General features: G+C 44.5%; 1 protein-coding gene across 2 annotated transcripts in view; it reads left to right on the plus strand.

Moving 5' to 3' along the window:
• LOC139228662 (G-protein coupled receptor 54-like) overlaps positions 1 to 5,988 on the plus strand; it is a 32,475-nt gene extending 26,487 nt beyond the window's left edge. The window contains exons 3-6 of one of the 2 annotated variants that reach the window (XM_070859887.1): positions 2,305 to 2,440; positions 3,230 to 3,468; positions 4,563 to 4,911; positions 5,966 to 5,988. In XM_070859887.1, coding sequence (XP_070715988.1) covers positions 2,305 to 2,440; positions 3,230 to 3,468; positions 4,563 to 4,911; positions 5,966 to 5,988 — 747 coding nt within the window. Of the gene's footprint in view, positions 1 to 2,304; positions 2,441 to 3,229; positions 3,469 to 4,562; positions 4,987 to 5,965 lie in introns of those variants that run through there. The other variant, XM_070859886.1, reaches the window with a different exon arrangement.
• Positions 5,989 to 21,046: the final 15,058 nt, after the last annotated feature.

Consider the following 21,046-nt stretch of genomic DNA (forward strand, 5'->3'; position numbering starts at 1 on the left):
GAAATCAAGGTTCCGCTACCAGTCAATAACCAGTTAATGTACCAGATAATATGTACCATACTAACGCACTGTCTATGCCCACCTGCCTTCCGTTGGACAAGTGTGATGTTATGTAATGATGTGTGTATCGTTGTCCTGCGTCCAGGTGGGGGGGGGAGGAAGGTGATGTTATGTAATGATGTGTGTATCGTCCCAGTACCTTAAATGTAATGTAAGTACTATGCCACACCACGGAGAGCGCTGCGGTGGGAAACCCTGGTAGTACCTGAAACAAGGGCTATATAAGGCTGACCACCACACCTCAGAGGCACTCTGGAGCTGAACAATAAAGGACGAAGGTCACAGCAGTTAGACTTACACCAGACCGTGTGGAGTCAGTGATTTGTGTGCTACATACATCACAGAAGCACTGGCCACACTTGATCAGCTCTGCTGAGCAAGCCACACAGTTCGCATGCCAGACATGAGACTCCCAAAGCAAGTGCTCTACTCAGAACTCGTCCACGGCAAACGAGCCAAAGGTGGGCAGCAGAAACGTTACAAGGACACCTTCAAAGCCTCCCTGATAAAGTGCGACATCCCCACTGACACCTGGGAGTCCTTGGCCAAAGAAAGCCCTAAGTGGAGGAAGTGCATCCGGGAGGGCGCAGAAAGCATGCAGAAATCAAGCGCAGGCAGCGGAAGGAGCATGCGGCAAACCAGGCTCCCCGCCCACCCTTCTCTTCAACCACTGTCTGTCCCATCTGTGACAAAGACTGTGATTCTCGTATTGGACTGTACAGCCACCTAAGAACTCATGCTAAGAGTGGAAGCAAGTCTTCCTCGATCCCGAGGGACTGCCAATGATGATGAAGATGGTGTAGGTAGCTAAATTTACAATTGTACACATTCCTTCCAAAAGATGTACCTACCACTCTTCTTTCCTCTCCCCACCCATTCACAGAGGTGCTTTTTGTTTCCTTTGCAGAAACACTCTCACCCCTCCAGCCTCCTGCATTTGGCAGACACTACTGCTCACTGCTGGTTTGGGCTGTAGTTCCTACCAGATGCTTTTGCTTTGCTTCAGGAACAGACTTTCTGTTGCACACTGTGGGTAGGAATTATTGATCTGGCAAAAGCTATCCCAAGATCTGGAATTACTGCCCTCATCGGTGATTGGAGTTATCTCCCAGAGTAACACAACAGCAAGTAGCAGTAGGAGCTAGGAATGGCATTGAGCGGCGCATCAGGGAGCATAGTGGCAGCTACTACTAATGGCTGTTGTGATTTCCTGGGGGAAGTTGTGACCTACAGATTTGAGAACTGCTGTTCTACAGATTGTAAAACCATCCACTCTGGATCTCAGATAAAGATAGTGCTTCAAAATTAGCAGTTGTAGCACATGCTCACTTTACTGCCCAAAGAGGGAATAAATTACATATTGGTCTACAATTCATCGTCTGCCCACCCTAGTGGATTGAGGTACTCGGATCCAAATGTAGCTCGTAGCTCTGCTGACATTTAAACGTAGGTTTGCTGAATTTTGACATGTTTGTACAGCTTATTTATGCTCTCAGATCTTGTGGCACTTACTTTACCTGTTACTCCAGCCTCTAGTGGAACTATAAAGAGGCACAGAGAACAGTGGTTTCCAAATCGGTGGATCATGATCCCTCTTCTCCCAGTTTATAATCTCAGCTGGGTTAGTGGTAGGAAGGGGACCTATGCACATTGTATTAGCATCCCCTAAAGGTCATCTGGAGAGCAGCACCTGCTAGAGGCCGAACAATGCAAATAGCTCTCAGTAGCTCCCCCATGACTCAGTGGGTAGCTGAAGCCTACGGAGAAGGAATGTTCTCAATTTGAACCTTGGTCTACGCTTACTTTGCTGATCACGGCTAAGTGGTAGTGTGACAGCTAGAATTTTCCTTCGTGTCCCTGGATTAGGGAGGGGAAAATCAGCCTTTAACCACTGTCCTGTGACTCCCTGCTAGAAAGTGGATGTTGGATGAGGACAGGGTTGGGCTTATTTGTGATGGCCATCATGGTTGAATAACCTACCAACACTCACTGTCATTGCACACACACATAAAAAGTGCTTGATGCACATTTCTGGATGATTGCTGGTGAATTCTGGATGCAGTACTGGGTTATAGTCTTGGACAAATGATTGATTACCTTGTGAATCTCAAGTTTGATTAGAATAATTCACTCGCTGCCTTCATTCACTCAGCATTGCATGATTCACATCTCAGTCCCATTGGTAAAAATGTTTCCTGTTTAGTTTATTTTTCAAAAGTATTTTTCAGTACTCTGTTATTGCAGGTATCGGTACAGGCAACATGCGTTACCCTGACTGCAATGAGTGTGGACAGGTGGTATGTTACAGTATATCCACTCAGATCCCTGAGGCAGAGAACACCCCGGGTGGCTATGGCGGTCAGTCTTGGGATATGGATTGGTAAGTGAAAAAGCCAAGGACTAAAATGCTTAAAGGGCACTTTATTAATGGGAATATTTGATGAGTATTTTTTCAAAAGACACTGATTCAGTCCTCATATATTGTGAAATATTTGCTTTACGGGAAAGGCCTTTCACTGACAACAATAACAACTGGTTCACTAATGCACTTCAGGGAAGGAAACCTTCCACTCCATCATTTTAAAACACTAACTTAACAGTTAAAATGTAACTTTTTTTGCAACCAATATAAACAAGCATGGATGATGAATCAATCTTCTTCCAAATCAAACAATTTAATACAAGTAGCTATTCACACCTAATAACCATGTAGCTCAGCTTTAGCCTTCTAGACAGAGATCAGTCTGGATAAAATGTGTAATTAAATTGCAAAATATTAGTCTTGCCCCACCATAGGTGGCTGTGCCTTCACTTAACTAGAACTTGTGCTCTGGAATTCCCTCCCTAAACCCATCCACCTCTCCAACTCCCTATCCTCCTTAAAGCTCATCTCTGAACAAGTTTTTGGTCAACCCTCCTAATCTTTCCTTCCGTGGCTTGGCATTCACTTTTCCTTTTGCCATGTGAAGCACCTTGGAATACTTTTCAACGTTAAGGGCACTATATAAATGTAAGCTATTGATCCATTGATTCTATTGAATCATATTACCATTCCATATGCTTAAAATAATAATTGATATCATGAAATGAGAATAATAATTGGAAACTTTGTTAAATGGGGTATAAAGAATCTTTTTATATGAAATGATGGTCTTGTAATCTATTGCAGGTTCTTTTATTGTGTCCATACCGGTTGCTATGTATCAGAAGATACAAAATGGATACTGGTTTGGGCCCCAGGTCTATTGCAGTGAATCTTTTCCTTCAGCTTCCCATGAGAAGGCCTTCATTCTACATAACTTCCTTGCTGTCTATCTTCTGCCATTGGTCACGATCTGTGTGTCCTACACTGCCATGCTGCATCAGATGGGGCGCCCATCTGTGGAACCCATCGACAATAACTACCAGGTAGATTTTACTTGTGTATACTGTATTATTTTAAAGGAAAATCTCTGTACTCCAAGCTGATTATAAATAGCGCCACAGGAAATCTATTAGTTGAGCTAAGTTAAATTTTTTGATTAAATCTACGCTTGCAAATAAATTCCTGAGTGATCCAGTGAATTGATATGAGAATACATTACACCACAAAGAAATAAAACATTGATTAATGCATGTGATGCTACATATAGCAGGTTCCTGGTCTTTGCTTTGACATCAAGTGGCGGCATGTCATTTTCCTGCAGAGAGAGAGGAAAAATCAGAGGGATAGTGGGGAATCCGGGAGAAAGAGGGGGAGTTAGAAAGAGATCAATACTGTGTTGGGATGGAGGAAGGAAGGAGATGTCAACAAAAGTAGTTCTATTCATGTACCATTCACAGAAATTATTTTCTGTAAATTCATAATGAGGGATATTATTTTTAAGTTCAGTTAGAGAAACAGACATAATGGCCTAGATTTTCCAATCACAATTATTTTAACACTTACATTAGCTATTTAAAATAAATGGGTATTGCCCGCGATAAACTAGCTTGTTAAATTTCCTCTTTTGCTGCAGAGCTGACACTGAAGTCCTCAAAGAGTCAGTTTGGACTAAAGATGAAAGTAGTTGCTTCCAAAATGTTTTAAAATTCAGGTTAGCCACAGGCAAGACAAGTTTATACTTTATTGAACAGGTTCTGTAACAGGCGTGTGATCCTTCCCGCCCTATTTTCCTCCCTGTGCTCTGCCTACATAATTATACCCAGGTGGTAAAGTTGAACATTCACCCCACTCTGGAGTGAAGGGGGTGGTGAATGTTCTCTGGCGGGCAGCAGGCCAAGGTTGATGGGGGATATATGAGAGTGAACGGATATTTTAGAGTTTTGCTGGATTGCCTGTGAGAGATCAGAGAGTATTTATGCAGTACCTACCCCCCATAAATGAAATACTGGGGTAGAGTCCATGATAGGCTAGATTGTACAGAGTCTGTGAAGCAATGGGCTTGATGGATTGAATAACCTTTTCTCATTCCATGGTTTCGTATATTTTCATGTTCTTAAACTACAACTGTATTTTGCAGGTGCAACTTCTTGCTGAAAGGTCAGAGGCCATGCGCACAAAGATCTCCAGGATGTTAGCAGTTATGGTCCTTCTCTTTGCCATCTGCTGGGGTCCCATCCAATTATATATTCTTTTCCAGTCTTTCCTTCCAAACTTTAACAGGAATTACTACACATACAAAGTCAAGATCTGGGCCCATTGCATGTCCTACACAAATTCATCTATCAATCCCATAGTGTATGCATTCATGGGAGTCAACTTCAGAAAATCATTCAAAAAGGCATTCCCATTCTTCTTCAAACAGAGGGTTGGGAGCACAAACAGTGGGAATGCTGCTGGCAACACAGAGATGCATTTTGTTTCATCTGGAACATAAAACATTGTAAATTGTGGAGCTTATTACTTAAATATTGAAAAAAGTTGAGGTGATTTTAGGAGGGTGTGATAGGGGGGCTTTATCTCAAATGTATGTTAGAATTTAATTCTGTTTAACTAAGTGCCAGGCACCCATTGACTTAGTCCTTCATATTTTAGTTTATAAGGGTGAGTAGTTGTTGCTGCACACCCTGGAATGCCAGCGACACCTGCCTGTTTACACATTGAAAGCCTTATTCATCATTCATACTGCTGATGGGTTTTGAAAAACATTTTTATTGTATAGACCCTTGCAGCTTGGCTGCCCTGATGGCTTAGGGACTAAATATCCCACACCATATATAACTGAGCCATGACATCCAGGAAGGCCCTAGAATTGATCCCTAGCCTTTGCTGAGTCAGTCGGGTTCATCATGGGGATGCTACAATTGGCCTCAAGATCCCTGGTGTCTGAAGGAAAAGATGCTGCTCGTGACTGCTATCCAATGACCCCCACTGGAAATTGTGTGTCTGTGGATGTCTATTGAGTGCAGGATTGGGCTTAAGTCTGATAACCCTTATAGCTGACCAGCCTGCTGTCGCTTGTTTAGGCCCATCCTGGTCTTAGGGCCTCCTGCTGCTTCACTGAGAGCAATGAGCAGCGCTGGTGCTGAGATAGGGGGAAATCAGAGAAAATAGTGACATTATACCTGAATGTATGGGTGTCATATGACAATCATATTGTAAGTTTGTAATAGTAAGTTTTCATGTTATAAGTGATCTGTTATATATTACATTCAATGGCCCTGAAAACCCGGTCCTCTGCTTCCCGCGGGGGCTCGCCAGAAAATGGCTAAAAAGATCCACACCTACCTTTCCCTGCTGCGCCCAACAGAGATCTCAATCCTGAGGCCACCTCTCCCTGCGCATCGGAGTGTGTGCAAATCTGGCCAGACTGGAGTCACATGGCACTGGGCAGCCAATCCAGGTAAACTATTTTATCATTCATAGTAATGGGAACTCTGTAGTAGGAGTTCTCATTATTATGATTGAGAAACACCCCCCAACACCAAAACACACAGAAAAAATAGAAGAAAACATCAATTAATTTAAATTAAAGTTAATAAATGTCTTAGAAAAAATATATATTTTTCAGATTTTTTTTTTGTTTTTAAATTATGGTTTAAAATAAACTTACCTTAGTGAGCAGAGTTTTTAACGTTAAAATGTATTTTTTTTAATTTTATTTTTATATGCTTTTGTATGTTTCAAAACTCTTAGGCGCAAGAGTTTTCAGGACATTCGCAGGCCAGAGATGGGCAAATACCACAAATACCATGTGAATGTCCTGGCTGTGGGGATACGGAGGATCTGTCAAGCCGCTTGACAGATCGGAAAAGTCGATTTTCGGTACATGCGCATTGCACGCCGAAAACCGGCTTTTGCGATGCCGTACAGAACCGGGGAGGCCGGGATTTCAGGGCCATTATATTTTTAGTGGAGCAAAAAAAAGGATGAACCAGTAACAGTCAAATTTCAAGACATCAAAATATAGAATGTGAAAATCTTAAGATAACTGGTTGGATTGCCGAGTGTACTTTACAGGGCAGAGGACAGTCGTAATAAATAAGTATGAAGTAGAGAGGTGTCTTGTACATACATAACATGGCCGTGGGGGAACCAGAAAGCAGCTCTCTCAGGGGTCACCCAAACCTATGACATATCCCTGTACACTGGATGTGTCCAAGACAAAAACCCAAACCGAACAGGTAGTGCTGTCTACCCCAGCTCTAACCTCAAGATATTTGGTGTCAGCTGTCCCACTCCAGGGACTTGAGCACAAAAGTCTAGGCTGATACTCCAGCACAGTGCTGAGGGAGTGCTACACTGTTGGAGGTGCTGTCTTTCGGATGAGACATTAAACCAAGTCTGCTCTTTCAAGTGGGCATCAAAGATCCCATGGCTCTATTTCGAAGAAGAGTAGGGAAGTTATCCCCGGTGTCCTGGCCAATATTTATCCCTCAATCAACATAACAAAAACAGATTATCTGGTCATTATCACATTGCTGTTTGTGGGAGCTTGTTTGTGCGCAAATTGGCTGACGCATTTCCTACATTACAACAATGATTACACTTCAAAAGTACTTCATTGGCTGTAAAGAGCTTTGAGACGTCCGGTAGTCATGAAAGGGGCTATATAAATCCAAGTTTTTCTTTTCTTTCAGTAAGCACAAAGCACTCCACATAAAGCATCAGTGGAGTGCTTTGTGTGTCTCACGGGTTCATAATGCCAATTCCCACAGGCTCCTAAACAGATCATTCAAGAGACAACTTCAAGAACTTGTTGAGAAACATAGAATCATAGAAACTTACAGCACAGAAAGAGGCCATTCGGCTCATCATGCCCATGCTGGCCGACAAAGAGCTATCCAGCCTAATCCCACTTTCCAGCTCTTGGTCGTAGTCTTGTAGGTTACGGCACGTCAAGTGCATATGCAAGTACGTTTTAAATGCTATGTAGGTTTCTGCCTGTACTAACCTTTCAGGCAATGAGGGTCACTGGATGAAAACATTTCCCCTCAAATCTCCTCTAAACCTCCTACCACTTTAAATCTATGTCCCTTGGGTATTGATCCCTTTGCTAAGAGGAATAGGTTTTTCCTATCCACTCTCTCTAGGCCCCTCATAATTTTATACGCCTCAATTTGGTCTCTCCTCATCCTCCACTGTTCCTAAGCACAAAACCCCAGTTTATCCAATCTTTCCTCATAAGCTAAAATTCTCCAGTCCAGGCAACATTCTCATAAATCTCGTCTGTACTCTCTCGAGTGCAATCATATTCTGCCTGTAATGTGGTGACCGGAACTGTACGCAGTACTCTAGCTATGGCCTAACTAGTGTTTTATACCGTTCAAGCATAACCACCCTGCTCTTATATGCCTCGGCTAATAAAGGCAAGTATCAAAAGCCTTGCTAAAATCCATATACACTACATCAAACACACTACACTCATCGACTCTTCTTGTTACCTCCTCAAAAAATTCGATCAAGTTAGTCAGACACGGCCTTCCCTTAACAAATCCATGCTGACTGTCCTTGATTAATCTGTGCCTTTCTAAATGTAGATTTATCCTGTGCTTCGGGATTTTTTCCAATAATTTTCCCACCACCGAGGTTAGGCTGACTGACCTGTAATTACTCGGTCTACCCTTTCTCCCTTTTTAAACAACGGTACAATGTTAGCAGTCCTCCGGCAGCACACCTGTAGCCAGAGAGGATTGGAAAATGATGGTCAGAGCCTTTGCAATTTCCTCTCTTGCATCTCTTAACAGCCTGCGATACATTTCATCTGGGCCTGGGGATTTATCCACTTTCAAAGATGCTAAGCCCCTTGATACTTCCTCTCTCCCTATGTTTATTTTATCTAATATTTCACACTCCTCCCTGATTGCAATGTCTGCATCGTCCCACTCTTTTGTGAAACCCGACGCAAAGTATTCATTAAGAACCATACCCATGGCTTCCGCCTTCACCGCAGGTTACCTTTACGGTCCCTATACAACAGTGACTACACTCCAAAAATAATTCATTGGCTGTGAAATGCTTTGAGACATCCAGTGGTCATGAAAGGTGCCATATAAATGCAAGTCTTTCTTTCTTTCTAAAAGGCCCTACTCTTTCTTTAGTTATCCTCTTGCTCTTAATGTGTTTATAAAACATCTTTGGGTTTTCCTTGATTTTACTTGGCAATATTTTTTCATGCCTTCTCTTTGTTTCTTAATTTCCTTTTTAATTTCACCCCTGCACTTTCTATGGTTTCTTCTAGGGTTTCTACAGCACTGAGCCTTCGGTATCTGTCATAAGCTTCCCTTTTTTTCTTTATCCTACCGTGTATGCCTCTTGACATACAGGAGGCTGTAGATTTGTTAGTCCCACCCTTTTTCTTTAAGGGAACATACTTGTTGTGAATCCTCACTATCTCCTCTTTGAATGCCTCCCACTGCTCTAACACTGATTTACCTTCAAGTAGCTGTTTCCAGTCCACTTTGGCTAAATCACATCTCAGCTTAGTAAAATTAACTTTTTCCCAATTGGAAAAGATCACCTTTTAGTGGTGATATCTTTGCAGGTAAAGCAGAAAGAACTTGCATTTATATAGCGCCTTTCATGACCTCAGGATGTCCCACAGTCAATGAAGTACAGTCTCTCTTGTAAAGTAGGAGTGTTTCCTCTCCTGATGTCTACCCATTGTATGTGGATGCCAATTTGCCAATTTACACACAGCAAGGTCCCACAAACAGTGGGATACTGACCAGATCATCTGATTTAGTGATGTTGGTTGAGGATAAATATTGGCCAGGACACCATGGAGAACTCCCATGTGCTTCTTCAAATACTGCTTGGGATCTTTTGTGTCCACCTGAGAGAGCAGACAGGGCCTCAGTTTAACGTCTCATTTGGAAGATGGTACCTCCAACAGTGCAGCACTCTCTCAGTCCTGTACTGAAGTGTCAGCCTGGATGATGTGCTCAGATCTCTGGAATAGGACTTGAAGCCATGACCTCTAAGGCAAGAGTTCTACCCACTGAGCCACGGCTAACATGTATAGAGCACTATGTCCTTTCCATGAAGAGCTCCGTGCTTATAAATAATGCCACAGGAAAGCTGCTAGTTATATTTAATCTCTGCATCTTGGTGTATATTGTGTACAATAATAAACATGAATCATGTTTTTGTGTGTGTCAATTCTGCAAATATATTCATTAAATGTTTTGCTGAGTAACATGATTTAGAGGCTAAAATGTTTTTTTAAATCTTCAGTTGCATGTTCAATCCATTTTACAGTGAAGTAAATTATGGCTCAAATAGAAAGTAGTTGTCATTACTAGCCTATGCAGACCTGGAGGATTCAAGATTCCATTGTTGAAAACTGTGTTGAGTTAGCTGACCCAATTCAGGGGAGCAGTAGGATTCTATAAAAGCTTTTGTGCCCTGAGCTAGGGTGGAGAAAATTCAGGCAATGTTTCCTCTCCTGATCTCAACCCATTCTATGTGGATGTCAGATGGGAACAGGATCAGACTTAGCTGTGATGCCCTTGTGCACCCAGTCAAATAGATTGCCAATATTTACCATCTTTCAAAATGGCTAGTGGGTATTGGTGGTGTAACCATGATAGAATTCTAGAAAGGAGCTATTCACAGGAGTTAGACATTGCATTAGATGATTGCGTAGTCTGATACCCATTGTCTCAATTTCTTATAGAATCCAAAAATGTTACAGCACAGAAGGAGACCATTCAGCCTATCGTGCCTATGCAAGCTCTTTGAAAGAACTATCTAATTAGTCCCACTCTTTCCCTGTAGCCCTACAAATATTTCCTCCTTTTTTTAATTTGGTGTTGCCTGCGCTTATAGGATCTTTGAACCACAGGCAAATAATTGCATTGATGCATTGATCAATGGATTTCTTTTGAAGTGAAAGATCGGTGGCTGGAATTATTATCTTTATGACTGAAATAACAGTAGTCGTCAGTATTGCTGGGATGACAGCTTCAAGTTGTTCTTTGTGAATAGTTTTTATTTTTCAAACAGTGGTAAGAAGCATTGTAAATCTTTTTGCACTGCATGCATTGGGCTCAATTAATGTTCCATGTTCTGTTGTTGTAGTGTAATGGATATCTGGGCTGTTATTTTCATTAAAATAATGAATAATTGAAATGATCAAATAAAGAAAAAATTACAGGAGGATGAACTTTGTCAGAGGAACTTTGCTTTTAATATTTTCAGCACAATAACCGCATTTAAAATATCAATTTAGGTGGTTAATAAAATCATATGTTTGTATCTGTTTTATAAGTGTTATGCTTATATATGTGCCATTGTTAACACCTTGTCCACATCCATGCAGTGAAAAAAATATATTTGTGTTTTGTGATGCCCAGCACTAAATGGCATTGTGCTAGAATTGTCTGTGTAATGGGAAAAACATGGGCACACATGATGCAAGAAGTTCAAAGGGTAGTCTTCATCTTGTTTGCAGAATTTCCAATTTTTAAAAAAAAGTAAATAAGAGGTTAAAGTATTAGTTTTAGCATTGCATTTGTCCTCCTCTAACAAGTAAATAATTGTGCTAAGTGAATAGAAATATAAAATCCAAAAGCACTTACCATTTCTTCATGCAGTCCTCTTAACAGAACAATTGGAACTGCTTATTCATTGTCCTCTTGAGATTCTGAAACAGGAGAGGAAACTTTCTGTATCATGTGACACTACCGAAGAGCCTAGAAATAACTGTTGGTGATTTAACAGTACACTTAACACAATCATATAATATTTTGTGTCCAGTATTTTAACTGAAGTGTACACCTGTTTATTTTAAATGGGTTAACATCTCTGATAAAATAGCAGAGAAATGTTTTACAAATATGTTGTGTTTACTAATATGGGCAACATTAATTTCTAGGCTAAGATTTTTACAACTGCTTAATAACAAATATATAAGAAAATCTTCAAGATACTGAAGACTTTTCAGCTCATCTTACTTCATCCATCCAGAGAGTACAGTAGCATAGTGGTTATGTTACTGGATTAGTAACCCAGAGACCTAGATGAATGATCGGAGACATGAGTTCAAATCCCATCATGGCATCTGGGGAATTTAAATTAAATTAAATAAATCAGCAAAAACCCATCTGGTTCACTAATGCCCTTTCGGGAAGGAAATCTGTTGTCCTTACTCGGTCTGGTCTATATGTGACTAAAGACCCACAGCATTGTCCAAGCAAGCCACTCAGTTGTATTCACCACCACCTTCTCGAGCAATTAGAGATGGGCAATTAATACTGGCCTTGCCAGCAATGCCCACATCCTGTGAATGAATTTTAAAAAAGCCAGAGCAACCCTAAACCTGCTTCATTGCTGCACCTTGCATTCTTAAATAATCCCAGAGTTTTTGTCTCCACCACTAAAAGACATTGTGCGAGATCAATATCTGAGAATAAGACTGAAAGCTATAAAGATAGGCATAGATGAGCAAATACAGTATGAAACATAGTGACATATATTGATCAAGGATGAATCACTTGTGAAATGCAACTAGTCAAAATTATAAGAAAGAAAGAACCAGCACTTGTATAGCACCTTTCATAACCTCTGTGATTGGATGCCTCCTTCAGGAGATTAGATTGGATAGAATCCATAGTAGGACAAACTATACAGAGTCTCTGCAGAGTATGAGCTTGATAGGCTGAATGGGCACTTCTTGTTCCGTACTTTCTTCAACATGGGGCCGAAATTGCCCCTCCCGATAAGGCCTCTGGCCGCCTAAAAGCAGCGGCTACGGGGGCGGCGTGGAATGGCCGCCGACTCTCCGTGGAGAGGCTGCCATTTTGTAAATTGCCCTTCGTGAGTTTTGGAACGGTGCCCAGGACCACGCCGCCCATTTTCCTCCCATGGCTGCATGCGCCGACCCCTTACCAACTGGCAGGGACCCCCTCGCGAAATTGCCCCACGGGAGCAGCCCCGCCGCCGGTCGGTGCCCCCAACAGCTTTTTGTGTTGGTGCACTCTGTGGCATGGCAGCCCGGCCCCCCCCTTAAAGGGAGGGCACACTGCCATGGCCTCCATGTCATACCTTTTTTGCCGGCCAACTGCCAGGTCGGCCCGACAATTATGCTCCCCAGGTTCGGCCAGGCTGCCTCTTGGGTGCCAGGCCGCTGGCCCGACCGAAACCCTCCCGGGTGGCCCAGTGGACCTAAATTAAAAGTATGCAGAGCTCACAGCGGCTCTCTTTAACTGAAGAGGAGAGATGTTGTGATGTGTCAGCGCGACACGGCACATCCGCGTCACGCTGACATCATCAGCACAGCGCTGATGATTGGTCAGGACAGCGGACCTGCTGTAAGGGCACTTCCGCCCCGCAGCACCATGGCTTCCGTCCCGAGCCAAAAAAAACTTTAAAGTGCCGAATATCGACGGCACCTCGGCCACATGGGTTGCGGCAGAGAAAAATTTTCAAAATCGGAGGGTGCATCTTGTTTTGGGCGGAGGGCAATTTCTACCCCCATGTTTCATAATATTTGGGTGTTTCCTTTTTGTATTTTGCAAGTCATTCAAAATCAAGTTGTGAAAGTGTTGATGGGACAGAAATTGAATTGTTAATACGCAAAATACTTTGCCGCTAATCTTTGACTGGAGGCCAATGGCAATTCTTGAGCTAAGCCAACAGTTCTTAACTCCATAGAAGCTGATCTCTATTTCCTATTTAATGCTCAGTCATTATGTGATGGATGTTGTGCACGAGTTTAATATGATGCACTCGATCAATTTCGAGTATGCATCGACTACAATCAAGAACATTTTTCCCATGAACGGCCCCGCATAGTCCACGTGGATGCGTGACCATGGCCTGGTGGGCCAGGGCCACGGGCTGAGCGGGACCTCCCTGGGGGCATTGCCCAGCTGGGCACACGTCGTGCACCTGCGAACCCAGTGTTCCAGGTCTGAGTCAATCCCCGGCCACCATACATGTGACCGGGCAATGGCCTTCATTAGCAAATGCCAGGGTGCTCGCTGTGGAGTTCCCTGATGAATGCTTCCCTTCCTTTCTGGGGCATGACCACCCGGCTGCCCCATAGTAGGCAGTTAGCTTGGATGGAGAGCTCATCCATCCGTCTCTGAAATGGTCTGACCTCCTCGGGGCACACCCGTGTGCGGGCACCCAATCCCCAGTTAGGACACATTTCTTTATCATGGATAGGAGGGGGTCCGTGTTGGTCCAGAGTTTGATCTGGCAGGCTGTGATGGGGGAGCCTGCGGTGTCAAAAACCTCAACGGCCATGACCATCTCAGCGCTTTGCTCCGCTGCCCCCTCGGTGGTGGCCAGTGGAAGCCTGCTGAGTGCGTCAGCACAATTTTCAGTGCCTGGCCGGTGCCATATGGTGTAGTCATACGCAGCCAGCGTGAGAGCCCATCGCTGTATGCGAGCTGACGCATTGGCATTGACAGCCTTGCTGTCGGACAACAGGAATGTTAACGGCTTGTGATGCGTTTCTAACTCGAACGGTCTGCCGAAAAGATACTGGTGCATCTTTTTCACACCGTAAACCCAAGCGAGTGCTTCCTTTTCGACCATGCCGTACCCACGCTCTGCCTGGGAGAGCGATCTAGAGGCATAAGCCACCAGTTGTAGTCGGCCGTCGTCATTTCCCTGCTGCAACACACACCCAATCCCGTATGATGATGCATTGCATGTTAAAACTAGTTTTTTTTACAGGGGTCATACAAAGTCAACAATTTGTTAGAACAAAGCAGGTTCCGCGCCCTGTTGAAAGCCCGTTCCTGACAGTCCCCCCAGAACCAGTCACAACCCTTATGCAGGAGCACATGTAACGGCTCCAACAATGTGCTTAAGTTAGGCAGGAAGTTCCCGAAATAGTTCAAAAGACCCAGGAACGATCGCAACTCCGATGTGTTGCCGAGCCGGGGCGCACAACGGATCGCCTCCGTTTTGGATTCGGTAGGCCGGATCCAGTCTGCGGCAACCCTCCTGCCCAAAACCTCGACCTCTGGGGCCAAAAACACACACTTGGCCTTTTTCAACCGCAGGCCTACCCGGCCCAGTCAGCGTAGCACCTCCTCCAGGTTGTAGAGGTGTCCCTTGGTGTCTCGACCCGTTATTAGGATGTCGTCTTGAAATACGGTTGTGCCGGAAATGGATTTGAGCAAGCTTTCCATGTTCCTCTGGAAGATTGCAGCCGCTGAATGAATGCCAAACGGACACCTGTTGTAGATGAATAAACCCTTGTGCGTCGTGATGGTGGTCAGAAGCTTGGATTCCTCAGCCAGTTCCTGAGTCATGTAGACCGAAGTGAGGTCCAACTTAGTGAACAGCTTGCCACCTGCCAACGTGGCAAAGAGGTCCTCCGCTCTCGGGAGCGGGTATTGGTCTTGCAGCGACACTCGGTTGATGGTGGCTTTGTAGTCGCCGCAGATCCTGACTGAGCCATCTGCTTTAAGGACAGGAACGATGGGACTTGCCCAGTCACTGAACTCACTTGGCGAAGTTATGCCCTCTCTGAGCAACCTGTCGAATTCACTCTCAATTTTCTCACGCATCATATACGGCACCGCTCTGGCTTTGTGGGGCACTGGTCTGGCATCTGGGGTGATGTGTATCACTACTTTGGTGCCCTTGAATGTTCCGACACTGGGTTGAAACAGTGACCCGAATTTTTGTAGGACCTGCGAGCATGAACTTCGCTCCACAGATGAAATGGCGTGCACATCTCCCCTTTTCCAGTTCATCTCGGCTAGCCAGCTCCTTCCCAAAAGCGCGGGGCCATTTCCCGGAACAATCCAGAGTGGCAGGCGGTTCTGTGATCCATTGTGTGTTACCACCAGGTTTGCACTGCCCAGCACTGTGATGATTTCTTTGGTGTACGTGCGTAGCTGCATGTCAATGCGTTCCAGTTTGGGCCTGCTAGCTCTGTGTGACCATAGTCTCTCAAATTGTTGGACATAGAAACATAGAAACATAGAAAATAGGTGCAGGAGCAGGCCATTCAGCCCTTCTAGCCTGCACCGCCATTCAATGAGTTCATGGCTGAACATGAAACTTCAGTACCCACTTCCTGCTTTCACGCCATACTCCTTGATCCCCCGAGTAGTAAGGACTTCATCTAACTTCCTTTTGAATATATTTAGTGAATTGGCCTCAACTACTTCCTGTGGTAGAGAATTCCACAGGTTCACCACTCTCTGGGTGAAGAAGTTTCTCCTTATCTCGGTCTTAAATGGCTTACCCCTTATCCTTAGACTGTGACCCCTGGTTCTGGACTTCCCCAACATTGGGAACATTCTTCCTGCATCCAACCTGTCCAAACCCGTCAGAATTTTAAACGTTTCTATGAGGTCCCCTCTCACTCTTCTGAACTCCAGTGAATACAAGCCCAGTTGATCCAGTCTTTCTTGATAGGTCAGTCCCACCATCCCGGGAATCAGTCTGGTGAATCTTCGCTGCACTCCCTCAATAGCAAGAATGTCCTTCCTCAAGTTAGGAGACCAAAACTGTACACAATACTCCAGGTGTGGCCTCACCAAGGCCCTGCACAACTAGCAACACCTCCCTGCCCCTGTACTCAAATCCTCTCGCTATGAAGGCCAACATGCCATTTGCTTTCTTAACCGCCTGCTGTACCTGCATGCCAACCTTCAATGACTGATGTACCATGACACCCAGGTCTCGTTGCACCTTCCCTTTTCCTAATCTGTCACCATTCAGATAATAGTCTGTCTCTCTGTTTTTACCACCAAAGTGGATAACCTCACATTTATCCACATTATACTTCATCTGCCACGCATTTGCCCACTCACCTAACCTATCCAAGTCACTCTGCAGCCTCATAACATCCTCCTCGCAGCTCACACTGCCACCCAACTTAGTGTCATCCGCAAATTTGGAGATACTACATTTAATCCCCTCGTCTAAATCATTAATGTACAATGTAAACAGCTGGGGCCCCAGCACAGAACCCTGCGGTACCCCACTAGTCACTGCCTGCCATTCCGAAAAGTACCCATTTACTCCTACTCTTTGCTTCCTGTCTGACAACCAGTTCTCAATCCACGTCAGCACACTACCCCCAATCCCATGTGCTTTAACTTTGCACATTAATCTCCTGTGTGGGACCTTGTCGAAAGCCTTCTGAAAGTCCAAATATACCACATCAACTGGTACTCCTTTGTCCACTTTATTGGAAACATCCTCAAAAAATTCCAGAAGATTTGTCAAGCATGATCTCCCCTTCACAAATTCATGCTGACTTGGAACTATCATGTCACCATTTTCCAAATGCGCTGCTATGACATCCTTAATAATTGATTCCATCATTTTACCCACTACTGAGGTCAGGCTGACCGGTCTATAATTCCCTGCTTTCTCTCTCCCTCCTTTTTTAAAAAGTGGGGTTACATTGGCTACCCTCCACTCGATAGGAACTGATCCAGAGTCAATGGAATGTTGGAAAATGACTGTCAATGCATCCGCTATTTCCAAGGCCATCTCCTTAAGTACTCTGGGATGCAGTCCATCAGGCCCTGGGGATTTATCGGCCTTCAATCCCATCAATTTCCCCAACACAATTTCCCGACTAATAAAGATTTCCCTCAGTTCCTCCTCCTTAATAGACCCTCTGACCACTTTTATATCCGGAAGGTTGTTTGTGTCCTCCTTAGTGAATACTGAACCAAAGTACTTGTTCAATTGGTCTGCCATTTCTTTGTTCCCCGTTATGACTTCCCCTGATTCTGACTGCAGGGGACCTACGTTTGTCTTTACTAACCTTTTTCTCTTTACATATCTATAGAAACTTTTGCAATCCGCCTTAATGTTCCCTGCAAGCTTCTTCTCGTACTCCATTTTCCCTGCCCTAATCAAACCCTTTGTCCTCCTCTGCTGAGTTCTAAATTTCTCCCAGTCCCCAGGTTCGCTGCTATTTCTGGCCAATTTGTATGCCATTTCCTTGGCTTTAATACTATCCCTGATTTCCCTCGATAGCCACGGTTGAGCCACCTTCCCTTTTTTATTTTTACGCCAGACAGGAATGTACAATTGTTGTAATTCATCCATGCGGTCTCTAAATGTCTGCCATTGCCCATCCACAGTCAACCCCTTAAGTATCATTAGCCAATCTATCTTAGCCAATTCATGCCTCATACCTTCAAAGTTACCCTTCTTTAAGTTCTGGACCATGGTCTCTGAATTAACTGTTTCATTCTCCATCCTAATGCAGAATTCCACCATATTATGGTCACTCTTCCCCAAGGGGCCTCGCACAATGAGATTGCTAATTAATCCTCTCTCATTACACAACACCCAGTCTAAGATGGCCTCCCCATAAGGGACTGGCTGGCTCCCGTATCCAGTTCCATGCGCACCGGGATGCCATTCAATAAAACTTTCATCATCATGGGTGGTGTTTTAGTGTATGAGCTGCAGACGTCAGCCACATGAACCTTCTGAACCTCAGCATCCATGGCTTGGCCCCAGGCATCATCCTGCATCGCAGACCCCTTGTCAGATTCCTCTGTTTCATAGATTAGCCCGCTGTAGCCTTTTTGCACATTCTAGCCAAATGTCCTCTGGCATTACAATTCCTGCAGGTGAACTGCTAAAACTTGCAGCTTTTAGCAGGATGTCTGTCCCCCGCATCTCCAGCATTGGCTGAGATTGTTGTTCACAAAGGGGCTGATACCAGGCATTCCTCTCTGATTGTCCCCTTGGTTGTTTCTAAGCATTCTGGTGGTGGGTGTCAATTGTCCCATCACGGGACGCATTGTTCCTCTTGATGGCGTAAACTGCCGATCCTCCTGCCATTGTCTCTGTTGCAGTCGCACCCTAGAGCCTGTTGCTGACGGGCGGTGTCAAATTGCCCTTGCCTACCTGCCTGGGCAGTGTCGAATTGCTCTTGCCTGCCTGCGGTGTTCTGTATCATTTTTACAACATTAACTCCCTGGTTCATCGCAACGTTAAAACCAGGGCTGCTTGCGTAAATTATCTTGGTCTCCTCTTCCCCCGCCAAGAAGGTCTGAGCTATCAAAGCTGCCCTTTCCAAAGTCAAATCCTTGTCCTCAATAAGCTTCCTGAAAATACCGGCATGACTAATGCCCTCAATGAAAAAATCCCTTAACATCTTCCCCCTGCAGGCGTCTGTAAACTTACAGAAGCTGGCCAAGCGCCTCAGGTCTGCAATGAAGTCCGAGCTGTTTTACCCTTCCCGACGCCGGTGTGTGTAGAACCAGTGCCGGGCCATGTGTACGCTGCTCGCCGGTTTCAGATGTTCGCTAATCAGCTGGCTGAGCTCTTCGAAGAACTTGTTGGCCAGCTTGAGAGGTGCAAGCAGGTCTTTCATCAGCGCATACGTTTTTGTCCCGCAGCTTGTCAGTAGATGCGCCCTCCGCTTGTCAGCCACTTCCACTCCCAGCCAATCCTTTGTGACAAAGGTCTGCTGGAGTCGCTCCACAAAATCGTCCCAGTCCTCACTCACACAGTAACGTTCCTCTGTGCTACCGGTGGCCATCCTTGTGGTTCAGTGATTCCCGTTTCTCGTCGCCAGATGTAGAGTTCTCAACTCTAGAACATATTCACACGAGGCATATACTGCAGACAAGGTCACTCATGACCTGCACCTTTGTTCCCCGGACCAAGGAGTGCTGAGCCTGCATGGAACCTCCCTTTAAGTACCTGGCTGACCAGGTAAGGAGTGTCTCCCACAAGTTCACCCCCTGTGGTCAAGGTGTGTATTTCACAGTTGTATACAGTATACAGTGTTGTTACATATTGGTTACAGTTATGTGAAGGTTACAAACATGACACTTTGTGATCTTGATACCTGTCCCTGTTGTACTTCTCCATTGTATCTCATTGAAGTTTGAGTATTTGAAAATTCCAAATAAAAATATATTGCATTAAAAGAAATTGGCCCATTTTTCAATACAGCTTTGTAAACCAATTCCTCATTGAACTACATCACTGTGAAGTGTATGCAAAATTTCAGAATTGGTAGAGACGGGGAAGTGAAAACAGCTTTTTAAAAGTTGCAGTACCAGCAGCTGTTTATGTAATCTAAAGGCACTTTAACACTATTGGAGTGCAGCGAACTGCAGATGCGTTGGTTGCATTCCATTGGGTAAACAAGCTCATGTTACAAGATCCACTAAAGCTTCAGTCAATGAGTTTGCTATCGGGATAAGGGAGCCAGTTTTAGAAAAGCAAATATGGGGCAAGCTGGGCCTGCATGTTGGCTTTCAAAAGGTTTTCACCTAAAAACAGAAGCTAGTGAGCCAACCCAGACCACATCCAAATGTAAAAGGAGAGCAGAGCACTGATGTAATTCCTTGAAATAGGATACAATATAAGTTCATGCATAAAAATACCATAAAGATATACAGAAGAATTCAAATTACTGGAGAAGTTATTGCAGAGAAGCAAAATGATCTTAGAGGACCAATAATTTTTAATTTAGATTTAAAGTTAGGCATTTAAGATGAAGACATGGCTGTTTACTTCTACCCATCGTGTTTATAATCAATCCTATTTTAATTTTGGTAACTTTTTTTGTATTTTCTCATCTTTAGTATTTAAATACACGTTAATTGTATGTTTGGAAAAAAAGTGCAGCTGGAAGCTCCTCCTTCTTCTCTAAAAACAGGAAGTGATGTTGAGTCTCCGAATGAGAATCTTTCTGAGGTCCCCTTTATGTGGACTGGAGAAGATTGATGGCTATAAAATTGTTTGCGTTTATAAAGATCACTGTCCATGACAGCATGGTAGTATGATGAGTTGGAATTCCAATGTAGAAAACCAATGATTGGTGAAGAGTGTGTTCATGCCCATGTATGTCACTTGCTGGTATTAGGCATAATATACTAGCATGGATTGAGGATTGGTTAACGGATGGAAAACAGAGAGTAGGAATAAACGGGTCATTTTCGGGTTGGCAGACTGTAACTAGTGGGATACCACAAGGATCAGTGCTTGGGCCTCAGCTATTCACAATCTATATCAATGATTTGATGAGGGGACCAAATGTAATATATTCAAGTTTCCTGATAATACAAAGCTAGGTGGGAATGTAAGTTGTGAGGAGGATGCAAAGAGGCTTCAAGGGGATATAGACAGGCTAAGTGAGTGGGCAAGAACATGGCAAATGGAATATAGAGCCCAAGTTTGCCCCCAGGGTTAGAATGGCGCATCTCTGTGTGGTGCGCCGACTTTTTAGAACAGAAACGGTGCCTACTATTTACCTTGGTATTCTCCCCTCTGTCTGGTGGATCCAGGCCCTTGGCGCAGCACAACAGAACACGTGGAGGGTGGAGCAGGTCCCGGCGTTGAAAACAGTGCCGGGACCTCTGCACATGCGCGCTAGAGTGTGCGTGCATGTGCAGTGGTTCCAGGCCCCTGAGGCTGTGCGGGAGGGGCCCGAAGCACGCCGCCCCTAGCCCTGGCCGAATGGGCTGCCAGGACTAAGATCGGACTCGGGCCTCCTTCCCTCCCTCCCGTTTAGCTCCCGCTGCCCCCCCTCCTCTCCTCCACCCCTCCATGTCATCAGTGGTGCCCGCCCGCCCGCCCAGCATCTTGCTAGGGGCGGCC

This window comes from Pristiophorus japonicus, chromosome 18 (genome assembly GCF_044704955.1).
Source record: "Pristiophorus japonicus isolate sPriJap1 chromosome 18, sPriJap1.hap1, whole genome shotgun sequence".
Classification (NCBI taxonomy): Eukaryota; Metazoa; Chordata; class Chondrichthyes; family Pristiophoridae; genus Pristiophorus; species Pristiophorus japonicus.